Consider the following 13482-nt stretch of genomic DNA (forward strand, 5'->3'; position numbering starts at 1 on the left):
TTAATAATTAATAATTCAGAAAATAGTCACAGTGATAATGATGTATCTAACGGCAACGATAGAGAGAATGGTAATATAGTTAATGGCAATGGCAATTCTAATAACGAGAATCAAGGTAACGTAAGTAATCATAATTGAAATTCAAGTTCTAATGATGTACGAAAATGATAAGTTTTAATATTTCCATGTAAATATATTTTAAATAATATATATATAATAAATTATATATATATATATATATGCATGTATACAAATTTTTTAAATGTTTTAATAGCTTCCTTTCAAAATTATAAATAAAAATAAAATAACTTTATCAATGTAATAATTTGTTGATTATTTCAATACTATTACCACTTTATTGTCACATTGTTTATTCATTACAGTATAATTAAACACATAATACATTATCGTAATGACAAAGAATCGTAAACTCGTTTATATGTCATCCACAGCAATAAGTTGGAAACGTTTCCGAGTGGAAAGCCTCCCTCAAAATTTTCTCAACGTGCGAACTATTCATGTTCGAAAATTCCACCATCTCTCTTGATATTTATACAATTACTACATACAACATCACATACATTTATACACAACGATCTCATTAATAATAGTCGAATTATGCGTAATACGTACGAAGGAAGAAACGAATTCGCGTTATGCATATCGTAATCACTAATCTGGGTTTTACATTGTGAAAGTTTACTACGTGCAAGGAGATTGCGTTGAGACTTCGTAAGCCGTTCTATCGTAGCAAGACGATGATCGATTCGAAAAAGGAGTAGATAGGAAATTTAAAGAGATAGTTTTCCTTAAGAAGAAAATGAATATTTAAAAATTTTCTTTTACGCAGAATAATAATTAATAAGATAGAAGAAGAATAGAAGCGCGTGCAGTTACAATCGAGCGATACACTTATTGTCTTAGGAACGGTTCTAGTCATTTGAACAATTTTAGTTTATAATATTTTTAAGTATCGAGAAGAAAATTATTGTCGTTATTTATTGTCAGTTAACGCGTATCTCTCACGACGAAGATTACATTTCTTTCATAATTAATGAAATGATATAACAAAGACCGAAGTTGACAAGTAGTTTGTTCTAATCTAATTCGTTTTAAGAAAAATAAATCGTCTACTGTAAAATCGTAAGTGTAGAAGTGTTCGTAATTTTTCGTAATTTCAATGAACAGATACCGTACATAGATAAAGAAGCACGAAATGTTAAGTTTACAAAATATATACATCGACGGAAGGTATTCTTCTATTTGTTTCGTCGTTTTTTCGATACTTCGTAGATTACATATGATTCCGTTGACGTTTATACGACGATAATTTAATCATCGATGATAATGAGCCAGTAATTATGAATCTCGCATGTAACGATGGGTCTGTCGGTTCAGTCTTTTACAAGCTTTAAATTTTACCTATATCGCTGGTATTTAACAAAATTTTCATTAACTTAATCTTTACTATTTTCTTTTATAATAATTTAAAGATCAAAATAGAAAGCGTTTTTTCTTAAAGCTAAAAATCTTCAAAGTTTCAATAAGTATTTTACAACTGCTACGTTAGGAATACATTGTTTATACCCATCGCTACTTGCACGATTCAAACAATTTAAACAGTCGGTGATGAAGAGAATTATCGTCCGTCGGTAATAGAACGGTATCTTCGGAAGCCATGGTGACAATTCCCGCATAAAGACTGAAGAAAGCGTGTTCTGGGAGAGCCAGAACCAAAAATGGGCCTTAACGACCAAGTCGTCGGGTGGGAGGAGTAGTTGGACGTGGGCCCATCTGCGGAATTCTCCCTGAAATTGATCGACGTGTTGTTACACCAGAAACGATTCCTACTTTATCGATATACACACAAACACATCTTATATCTAATCAGTCATAATTTCTATGATCTAACACAGTTGCTATTTATTGATCTATTCAACACTAAACACCTATCATATAGTATATAACCCAACGACGATTCGTAATATTTTTTTCTCATATAATATAATATCTAGAAATATGTAGAATGAAAAAAATGATGTACATTCAAAGGAAATAATCAATTAATTATTACCAATCATCGTCTTCATTTATAGCGACATATAAACTATATTTATTTATCTATACTATTGCGTTACTAATCAAATTAATGCTCGTGCAATCAGAGTCTAAATATATATGTATATATAGATTTTTAACCAGAAACTATAGTGACTCGATCGTGACAGCTGTTTTCTTCAAACAAAAGAAATATAGAAATAGGGTTAATACAATGAAAAAAAAAAAAAAAAGAAAAAAGAAAAAAAAACCATAAGCACTTGATGAGAGCTTTTCACAAGGATAGAACAAAAGATCGTAGCATCTTGTTGGTTCTGCTCGAGACATTTTATCGAGAAGTCTGGACCGAATGAATACGTTTCAAAAACAGAGATAATTATTTTCGCTTCACATTTAGACTCCGCGAGCACTTCAGCTTCCAACTGCCTTCAACATTCAACATCAATTGCATCAATGGTATCCAAGGAAACCCTTGTATATGAATGCAAAATAATTCTTCACTATTCATACCTTCCAATTAAATCCATAACAAAGTGTCAATGACATTGTTTCCTCTGGATAGCCATCATAACGACACTTACCCATAAAAAATAAGAATAAAAAACTCGTCAAATATCTAGTGATAAGTGTGATTATAATATATAAAAAAGATAAGGATGATATACGTATGAAAAATAAAGACAAAAGTGTACGAAATAACTATATACAGACATTGACCCTCTATAAAAAAAAGTAGCCTTCTAACATCGAGCTACGATCTAGTGACTAGATTCTAGTCGATCTAACATCGAAAAACGACACCGAATGATATACATTTAAATGTTAACACCTATATACCGTGACGAATCCGAGAGGACGACACAATTGAAGAGCGTAAAGACGATTGAAAGATTGTGAAAAGACAGAGAGAGAGAGAGAGAGAGAGAGAGAGAGAGAGAGAGAGAGAGAGAGAGAGAGAGAGAGAGAGAGAGAAAGAGATAGACGATTTCCGATAGGCGGTGAATTTTCATAAACGATACTCGTGAGATTAGACATAATACTGTTGTTGTTACTGTTGTTCTTGTTGCCAATTTCTGTTTCTAACGAGAACGAGATATCGTTTGAACAATTATTTGATATCGTTGCAACAATGGTCTACTGATTGCAGGTACAGACAACGTGACGACATCACATCGAAGTAGGAGAAGATTTTGCAGAGAACACGAAGAAAATGAGGCGCACGGACGAGAGCCTAATGGTCTGACCTGTCGACCAGATATCGGGGTGATCGCGAGAATCGTGCCGGCCTGAGCGATGGTAGCAAACCTTGCCGCGCCAGAGACCCGATATGTCTCTTACTTGGTTGAAACGTCTCGAGATCTCCCACGGGAAACGAGGTGTCCACTGGTAACTCCAACGAAGTCGACTCCGTTCCTGAGAGTCAGAATCTTGTTTCTTTTTTTCTTAAAATTTCGCTTCCAAAAAGGAAGCGAAAGGAACTGTAGGAATATACGATAATTTCAAGATCCAATATGTCGTAAATAGTCGATTTGATTTTTTACTTTTCACGAATAACTGAGCTTTCGATTGGCATTGACGATAGGACACATTGGATCTCTCAAAAACTTAAAACGATGGTAAAGGGACGATCTATCAATTTATATATTAGATTAATCTATATGAAAGTATGTACCTGCAAGTATCATTGATATTACTATTACGATGTAAGAAATAGTAAAGATCGTTAACGTTATAGAGAAATTTTTTAAATCATCCTTACCCATGAATCTCTTCTCCGTGTTTGGATACTGTCCGGTAAGGGCTTCGATCATTTCCTCGTAATCAAGAACGTTCCCATTCTGCATGACGGGCAAAGGATACTCGTCTGAGAAATCTATCTGCCTCTTCGTTCTCCTATCGTCCGAATCTCGCATCAGAAAGTCCAATTGATCGTCACCAAAAGATCCAGAGTTTTCATCGTCGTATCTCTCGCGAACCAGTTGATAAAGTTCGAAGGGCTTGTCCTTCAAGGATCGTCCTTGTCGGTTCATAGTACGAAGGATCATACCGTAGGGTGGAATAGCATAAGCTCGTTTCATGGAATCAGGCCAGGCTGAATTTCTAGCCAAAGAGGCTACATTTCTCTTATCTTCCTCGTAGTAAGAACGAAGAGGAAATCCAGATGATTGAGCCAGAGAACCCAGGTACCTTCTCTCCATCGATGACATCTCTTCTGGCAAGTATTCCCTTTTACCTGACTGTGGTAGCATATATGTCCTAGCTAAGGCAGCAATATTTTTTTTGCCTGGCGAAGGCAAAGCTCGGTCCCTTGCGAGGGCAGCGATATTCCTCTTTCCATTTGGTAGTATGTGATCGCGTGCTAAAGAAGCAATGTTTCTTCTACCAGCTGTTGGTGGCAAAGCAAAGTCTCGAGCCAATGAACCGACGTTTCTCTTCGCATGAGGATAATCACGTAACAAAGATTCTATATCCAATTCTCCATTGCTAAGTGTATATTGGCGTAGAATCTCTGCGACATTTCGTGCAGAGTTTTCATTTATCAAACGTTTTAATAACGCTTCCAACCTATTGTCGGTCCAAGAGCTGTGCCTGCTAAGTTCATAAATGAAATAAACTCTTCGAATTCCTTTTATGTAAGTACGTACGTTTATAGAACGAAGAAAACAAAGGAATCTCTCACCTTTCACGTTCCTGAATAGAAGCTGGCAGATCACCGTTCTTGGCTAAAGTCGCGAGACTTCGTTTTCCCGCTTCGGTTAATTTCTCTTCTTCTTCGACGTCCTCGAACGAACGACCGAACGGATATTCCGGTAATTTGGACGATTTACCGATCGACGTCAAATGAGCTCGCATCGCTGGATCTCTAAAAAGTTCCAAGTAGAGACTAACCGGTATACAAATCTCTGAGTCGTCGTTTTCCTCGGTACTGAGTGCCTTCAAATGAGCCATGTCGTTACGATTCTTTGCATCCTGAATAATCCGAGCCGTTCGCGAATAAGCTGCCAAATTCGAACTTGCTTCTGGAAGACGCAAAAGTGCGATGAAGTCCTTTTTCGGTATGCATTGATTATTGTTCTCTTCTTCCTGACATACAATCTGTAACAGTAAATCGATTTGTATACTCGAGTGATGCTTCGAAAAAGAAACTACCTATCTATTTATTTTTAATAAGAAGTCATTATATGAGAAAGTAATAAGAGAGGTATATAGATATAGTACCATATTCTAGATTTACAAATAAGATCACTAACGAGATCGATCATTTATATCATCAAACTTGGAAATATTAGCTGATAAAATCAATTTTAAAATCTCTCATCGTTCGATGAAGGTTTTTCCGTTGAAATGTGATATATATATATATATATATTTCTCTATCATACAAAGCCCTTTCATCTAAGCGGAATCACGTATGTTGAAAGAGCGGAGACATTACAGCACTCCTTTCATACCAATCGCACAATACAAGATATCGATCCTGTCAAACTTCATATTACACCAGTCTTCATATATGTATATGCATTGATCGCAAATTGGAAAGAAAACGAAGAAAATACATCCCGAATTTCACGCATGAACACGTTGGTGTCCCACCTATGAACTTTCAATAAATACATGGAAGAAATGTATTTCGAGAAAATTTCAATGGGATTTGATATCTGTGATATTAAAAGAAAAAAGAAATAAAAGATTTGAATATTTATTTCGTGATATTTCACGATGTTCCTCTGAACATTATGCAGTAATTAATTCATATGTATTTCCATTCACCAAAAGGATCGGCCGACAGCTGCAACGTTATTAAATGACCGTCACAGTGTCAGACATAAATTTCATCGCTTCAACGTTTCGCATTAGTCATACATATTAATGTAATCTCTAAATCGTAAACATGATTTCGATATCAACCATATATTTCTATCTTCTAAAATTTCTCTTTGCAAAAAAATTCTATTCCCAAATCTCCTTCCGTTGATTATTGGAAATCAATCGGATTAGTTAGTAAAATTGATTCTCTTTCTATTGGTATCTCTTGAAATACTAAACTATACCTTTTCGATTCCGTTTATTAATTACTTTCAGTAATTAATTTCAGTGGAAAACACGATACGTTTATATATATGTAAAGATGAAATTATTGTCGGAATATTCGATATTAAGAAATAAAAGTGTTGCTTTTAATTTAAATATAAAATACGAAAAAGTGTATCAGTAAACAAAATACTCTACAGTGTGTTATTTATATTGGTATAAAATACTAAAAGTTTTCAATAAAAAATACTAGAATGTTATTTATTTATATATAAAGTGTATTCTTTCTTGATTTAGATATAAAATATTTTCCATAAAAAATATTAAGAATGTTATTTATTTAAATATAAGGTACCAAACATTTTTTCAATACAAAATTCAACAATGTCTGTTATTTATTAAAATACTAAACATTTTCTATAAAAAATATTAGCGTCATTTAAATATAAACTATTAAAAATTCCAATATTAATTATTATTCCAACCCAATGTTATAATAATCTTAGGAATAATCTCAAGTTAATGAAATCATGTTATGTATCATCTATATTCACCTACATACAGAGAGAGAGAGAGAGAGAGGTAAGTGTGTGGTTGGTAACTATCTTGTCTCATTAAAACTCACTGTTAATCGTCCTTGTCGCACAAGATTAAATGAAATTCCTCAAGTTGCACTTTCAACTAACTCTTGAACTCGACTTATGTTGGAATGCTGAGCATTCCTGGAACGATCGGATGCAATTAACTCGTATAAATAATACAAAATCCCAGTCAAATATTGAAATCTTTTCTCTTCCTAATTATTATGATTAAAAACAAATTATTATTATAGTTAACTGATAATAATTTAAAGAAACAATCTGATAATAAAATTTAAATAAGTTAAGAAGTATAATCTCCAATAAATCTTACTTTTATTATATTCAATGTAATATCGTTCGCCTTAATATCGAACTTGGAAGGTCGAGAAGAGAGAGAGAGAGAGAGAGAGAGAGAGAGAGAGAGAGAGAGAGAGAGAGAGAGAGAGAGAGAGAGAGAGAGAGAGAAACTTGAACGAAAGAAGAAGTAGGAGAAAAAAAGAAAAAATCACAAATAAAAGCTGGACCTTCGAGTTGTGAAATCTCCGACGGAAAAGAAGAGTGACATCGAAATAGCAATAAAGTTAACCAATCGTCGAATTCTCTTCGATTTATTTCCTTCCGAGGAAACATTCTTTCAAAGGCAGGTTTATCGGATTTATCGGTACAATAAAAAAACGAGTTTTACGTAATTTTATTGTAAGAACGACGAAGCTTTTTGAATCTTTCTTTTTACGAATGAACTTTTGATATTTAACTACCTTCCGTAACGATCGTCAAACACTTAAACTATTTTCACAATAAACACAAAAATTTCAAACCTATCTAATCGAGAAGATCGATTGACCAATCGAATATAGTCGATCCATTCTCCGCTTCGAATTCGATTTAGAAACGTAAACGGTTTAATTTTCCATCGTAAATTTCTAACTAACCGAAACTAACCGTTCGAATAACCGCGAAAGTAATTCGCTTTCTACGTAGCATAGCCGACTTTCATAAATCATCTACAGTTCGTGGAAAAAAAGGACCGTCGTAGAAAAGCGGTGGTACCGATATATCGACGTAATACGAGGCACGAATTGGCTTAAAAGAAATCGGATATCAGTTCGTAGCGATGATAATGCCTCGACCTCGTTCCAAACGAAAAGCTTTAAATTTTCCAGAAAATAGAAGAACGAAAGATAAATAAAAAGAAAGAGATGAAAAGTGAATACCTATATCGAGATCTATTGAAAAATACAAAATTGTTCTCTAGCAGAATTCTTCAAAAGAAAAGGACGATATTGTGTCCTCATATTCTTGTGCAACTATACGTATATAAATATATGAATATAGAAAACATACAAATATTTCTGACATCTTAACATTGAATTCTTTCAATTGTTATCTTTTAGCGAACGATTTACTCGAATCATACGAAAGATAAATCTGGAGAGTTAAAGAAGCTATCGTTTCTAAAAAATAATCGTTATAGCTATAAATTATTATATCCTCTCGTCACGTTCATCGAGCAAAGTCGTAACGCCCACCAGATGACAGGCTTTTCGCACGAACGACCATCGATAATCCGATGAGAAAAAAGAAAAAGGAGCTTGATCAGTAAAAGAGAGATAAAGAAAGGGGGAGAGAGAGAGAGAGAGAGACTAAGTCACTTTATAATGGCGTACCGTTGATACATCGATACGAAACCTTCAAGCTGATCCTTCGAACGACATTTGGACGTTCTGAAAAGGACGATTCTGCACCATTAACATCGTTTACTTTTCGTCAATCAATACCGATAGTAACACCCACGGAAAAATATTCTCGCAAGAGGGATAAAAGCATATATACGTATAAACGAATAAATAAATAAACAGAGAGCCCATGGAATATATAATTCTCAAAATATTAAAAAACTAAACCACAAAGAGAAATCTTAATCGATCAGAATCTATGAATTTGTAGTAATCCGAGAGATCTCTGCATCGTTATTTCAAGCTTAACTTCTACAAAATACTCCTAAGCCAATCCTTTGTAGAGGATATTCATTGTTAAACGCTCCACTAATTAGAAACAGCTATATATGAATAGAATAAAGATCAATAGCATTAAAGGATTATCACAAACTCTAATGCTTATCATCATTTTCTTGTTCTCTTAAAACACGCACCTACGTACACGTATCTATATACACACGCGCAAAGAAAAAAAAGCTAAAATAAAACATATAGAAATTTTGAAAAACGTAAATAACAAAATTCATTTTTCCAGCTGTGAAAAGTTAAAAGAAAGAAAAACAGTCGAAGTTTCATCAACGGAAACACTACTGATCACACTCTTCGCTGCTGTAAATGACAACAATAAATCATAGCACGCGAACCGTTCCATAGACAGCAACGTATCAGACGACATCGTGCGTTGTCCGTGCGAATATGATTAATGTGTTTTGTTCACACGTAAGGTTTTGCGAATTGATTCGTGATATTAAAATTACATCGTGTATCATAAACATTACGTTTATCGTAAAACAAAGGAAAAAATATTTCCAGCGTTAATTATCGCGTAAAAAAAGAAAAGTATAAATAATTTCTATTCGTCAATTAATATTGCATGATATTGTTATAGTATCTAATTCATTAATTACACATATTAATTATCTCGTCAAGAAATTTCAGAGAGAGAGACAGAGAGAGCTGCGTTACTTTGATCCCACCCTATATAGTATTCCCGCTCAATTACACGTACATACCTACCTACTTGAAAAGCGAAACAGGATCTTCTTAGAAGATTCGTTACCCTCCCCTTTGCCTTTCGCTTCGCCTAAGATCTCGTTTAAACGTCAGACTTTATACCTCGAATGTTCCTTTACCAATCCGATTGGCGTGAAAGTCTTCAAGCTTCTTAAGAACGAACGATCTTTGACGGAACTCGTAATTAACTTTCTTTAGCGGTTAAAACGAAAAAAAGAAAAGAGTTAAAAAAGAAATGTAATGAACAATCTTTTTCAATAAAGAACTAAATATAACACTGCGAGTACTTGGTTTTCCGCATTCTCAATATTTTTTCTCTTCTACGATTACGTCGGAGAAACGTCCCAGTTTACGAAGTTCTTCGATATTCTATTAGGAATCCATTTAGGAAGAAACTTTAAGAAAGGGAAACAGACAATTGTCCTTTGGTGCTTACAACCTCTACTGCATTTAACTGACATAGTCTCTATATACTACAAACACAACGCACAAAATATATTCATGATATCTCTTTCCTTTTTGATCTTTGCATAAGTTATATACATATATATATATATATACATATTCCTTTTGTTTTCTTCGTTTAAGAGAACAATGACTTCTTCCCGATACCTGCATTTCTGCTTCCATTATATGACTATTTATCCGCATACATTTTAATTTTAATAATGAAATATTTGATAATTAAATCTTTGGAATTCCTATATAAAGTTCTTTCTTTATTTTTCTTTCCTTTTTTTTACTTTTTGCAATTACTTTGATGTGCGCGCTGAAAAAAAAAGAACCTGGATGGTATGCAATAAAACGAAGTTATCTATATCGATAACCGGTCGAGAATGTAAACTGAAAACTACGTGAAATTTTACAATTCATTGAAACGTACGATAAACGAATAATATAATTAGCGAATGATCGGGAATTCTCCCGTATTTCGAAACGTTTTATTTGATATAATGAAGTATTATTGAAATTTGATAACAAATAATCGATGAAAGAGAGAGAGAACAAACGAAATTTCTCGAATCTGTTGTTATAGGAACTCAATAACTAGTTTACCTCTAGCCAAAATCCAAATCGAAATCAGGACTCTATTTTTAGAAAGGTATAAAGAGAAAGAAAAAAGAGAGAGGAAGTTAATTGCTGTCTATTCATTCGTATTACGCTCACAGCAATCGCGTTGGTGGACGCATTTACGAGTAATAATTCAAGGGAGCATTCACATGAAATCTTGTGAGCTATGAGTTCGTAGAAAGAAACATAAAATTTGTCAAACGGTGTTGAACGCACGTACCAGAGAAGAGATATAAATTAGGATTAAACTTTCTCGACGATTATGTCCTACATACCGATAAGAACGATAGAACGTTAAAAATATGTAATAATTATAAAGGTTTTCCTTTTTCATTCTTCGTTAAGATACCGATAAAAAAAGCTTTCTGTAAAAAAAAAAAAAAAAATGAAATATTTTTCTAAGTTTCTCTCACTTTTTTTAACTTGAACTTCCGACGATACTATATTAATACAAATAACCTGACATATCCATTTTTCATGAAGAAGAGAATATGAGTTTTACTATCGAGAGAACATATTTCGCAGAGAGACAATCTTGCCAAGAGAATAAGTAAGTAGCTAGGTTTTTAAAGTAGTCAAGAAAAGAAAGGACAGAAAAGTTTGCGAAAAGACTTAAGAGGAGAAGTTCTTCGCGTCAAGAAACTATTAGAAAAGAAAATGAAAAAGAGAGAGAAAAAAAATATATGTATATAAAGTAGTATCTATACATTAAATCGACGTTATTAAATTAAAAAAATTTGCTAAGACGAAATAAAAATAAAAATATAAAATGCATGAAGAAGATCGCCTATTTCTTAAAGATATAACAACGATTAATTAACGTATTCATTCATAATACGTTTCAGATTTTATTCACATTTATCTAGTTATCAAACCAAAAACGTAATTTGTGTCACAAGCTAAAAAAGTGTGCACTGCAGTTCGTACAAAGAATCTAGGCCAATGAGCTTAACGGTGATCTCCGCGATATTTTAATATTTTACTTATGCTACTTTACTTTTATTTTATGCTAAAATCCATTGAAAATAAAGCTTCAAACGATTCGTGATATGAAAAGGACGTTATCAAAGATTACTTTTATTACGACCGTATATTAATTCACTGATAATCACAAAGTTAAAAAGAAAATGAAACGTGTTGTCACGAAAATGAGAAACTAAATAAATCGATTTTCACAACAATATTCGCTTTCTCGTAAACTATAATAGTAATCACGAGTAATCCCATTAAGCAATCCAATCTCTTACAACACAATCCTAAAGCCATCCAAATTATTTGGATCTTGCAATCAGTGAAAATCGTACGAGTAACGAACTTAACACTCTACACGTACCATTAATTCGATTCAACGTATCGTCGAACATTCCCCGATAGTTTCTCATACGCTTTTCGATGATTATACTCGATTAAATGAATCGATTGTACGAAATTAAAGTCCACTGTGATAAAAAGAAAAAAATAAAGAAATCACTCAGAAGTCATTAAAATGGTCGAAATAATGTTTGGCTAAATCAATACGAACGTATTATTAAATTTTTATTTAACTTTTACACACATAATTAAAAAGCAAGAAAGAAAAAGAAAAGAAAAGATTTGAATTCAAAGAATACAAAAAAAAAAAAGAAAATAACAAAATGAATGATATAAAAAAACATTTAATGTCAGGAAAAACTCACCGTTGGAAGAAAAATCGCGTTGACTATGGCGATGTAAAGAAGAAGCTTTACCAGGTTGCTTCCAGTGAAGCCCATTTCCGTGAAGATACCACGCGTCCTTTCTAGACGGATTTCCAAAAGTGAGTACCGCTTCGAACAGCGTTGCCTCCTTATATAGGATATTGGCCGCGCAGGCGTTTCGACCCCCCATAGGAATGGGGGGTCGAAATCCCTCCTACATACCCAATGGTGGTTGATATTTACGCACACCTGCACCAAATGATGTAACCGGCACGCAATACGCGTATATTTCATACGCTTCTAGCTTTCCGAGCCAACCCCTGGGAGAGATATATATAGAGAAAGAGAAAAAGAGAAAGAGATGGATGAAAGGAAAAAAAGAAAGAGAAAGAAAGGGAATAAAGGCAGTTTAAAAATCACGACCGAAGCTAATATGCAGAGATTATTGCGTGTTGAGGGAAAAAAATAGAGAGAAAAAGAGATAGAAAAAGTACCAAAATTGTACCTTCAATCTTCTACTGTACAACCGTATTTCATTGAACACACCCGCGCAATCTTTACCTCGTACATCTATTTTTTTTTTTAATTCCAAACTTGATTATTTGCTAATAGCAAAGCTTGTAAAATTTCTACAGATTATATCTTTTAATTAAAATTAAAATAATATATACATATATATTGCATATAGTAAAATCGTGTACTCTAAAAACGTCATTTTCGACTTTTATCTTCAACTTGTATGTTTTATCAGCGATATATACAGTCTAAAACACGTATCTCAACAATACTCGATTGATTCGTAAATGTTAATGAAAGCATCAGAGCTAAGATAACTATTTTAAATGCGACATGCACGCGCGGTTGCGTACACTTCCACGACGGCCGGAAATTTGATTTCAAGCGTTGTTTACGTATGAAGAGTATTGAGTATTCGTATCCATTCAAAACGTATGTGTGTGTATGTGTGCGTGTGTATATATATATATATTTGCGAACGAATGTACGATTCACCAAACTGAATAATCCGTTCGATGAATGAAAATCGACACGAGTTTTTTTTTAATTTTCCTTTCGTTTTCTTTTCTTTTTCTTTATTATTTTCAACATTAAATATACATACATTGGTATACCCATTTCTCTCTCTCTCTCTCTCTCTCTCTCTCTCTCTCTCTCTCTCTCTCTTTCTCTCCCTCTCTCTCTCTCTCTCTCTCTCTCTCTATCAAATTTTATTTCTAGCATAGAATATAAATAAAAAAAGTTAGACAAGAATGTGCGAATAGAAATAAGGATCCTGAGTATCGTGTAACGTTACTCGTGTGCCTAGGGAAAACG

The 13482-nt window shown here is 33.4% G+C and overlaps 2 protein-coding genes across 2 annotated transcripts in view; one reads left to right on the forward strand and one right to left on the reverse strand.

Annotated features, from left to right (window-relative positions):
• The window catches only part of LOC122631834, a 1618-nt gene extending 1480 nt beyond the window's left edge, over positions 1–138 (forward strand). The window contains exon 3 of the mRNA XM_043817982.1: positions 20–138. Coding sequence (XP_043673917.1) covers positions 20–138 — 119 coding nt within the window. The remainder of the gene's footprint in view (positions 1–19) is intronic.
• A 195-nt stretch (positions 139–333) lies between these two features.
• On the reverse strand, positions 334–12305 carry LOC122631742 (neuropeptide-like 1). The gene is given in 6 exon segments (XM_043817796.1): positions 334–1662; positions 1664–1808; positions 3303–3471; positions 3818–4647; positions 4739–5154; positions 12151–12305. Coding segments are annotated over 6 exon segments (1704 nt in total). The 5' UTR covers positions 12226–12305; the 3' UTR covers positions 334–1593.
• Positions 12306–13482: the final 1177 nt, after the last annotated feature.

The sequence above is a fragment of the Vespula pensylvanica genome, chromosome 9 (genome assembly GCF_014466175.1).
Source record: "Vespula pensylvanica isolate Volc-1 chromosome 9, ASM1446617v1, whole genome shotgun sequence".
NCBI classification, from domain to species: domain Eukaryota; kingdom Metazoa; phylum Arthropoda; class Insecta; order Hymenoptera; family Vespidae; genus Vespula; species Vespula pensylvanica.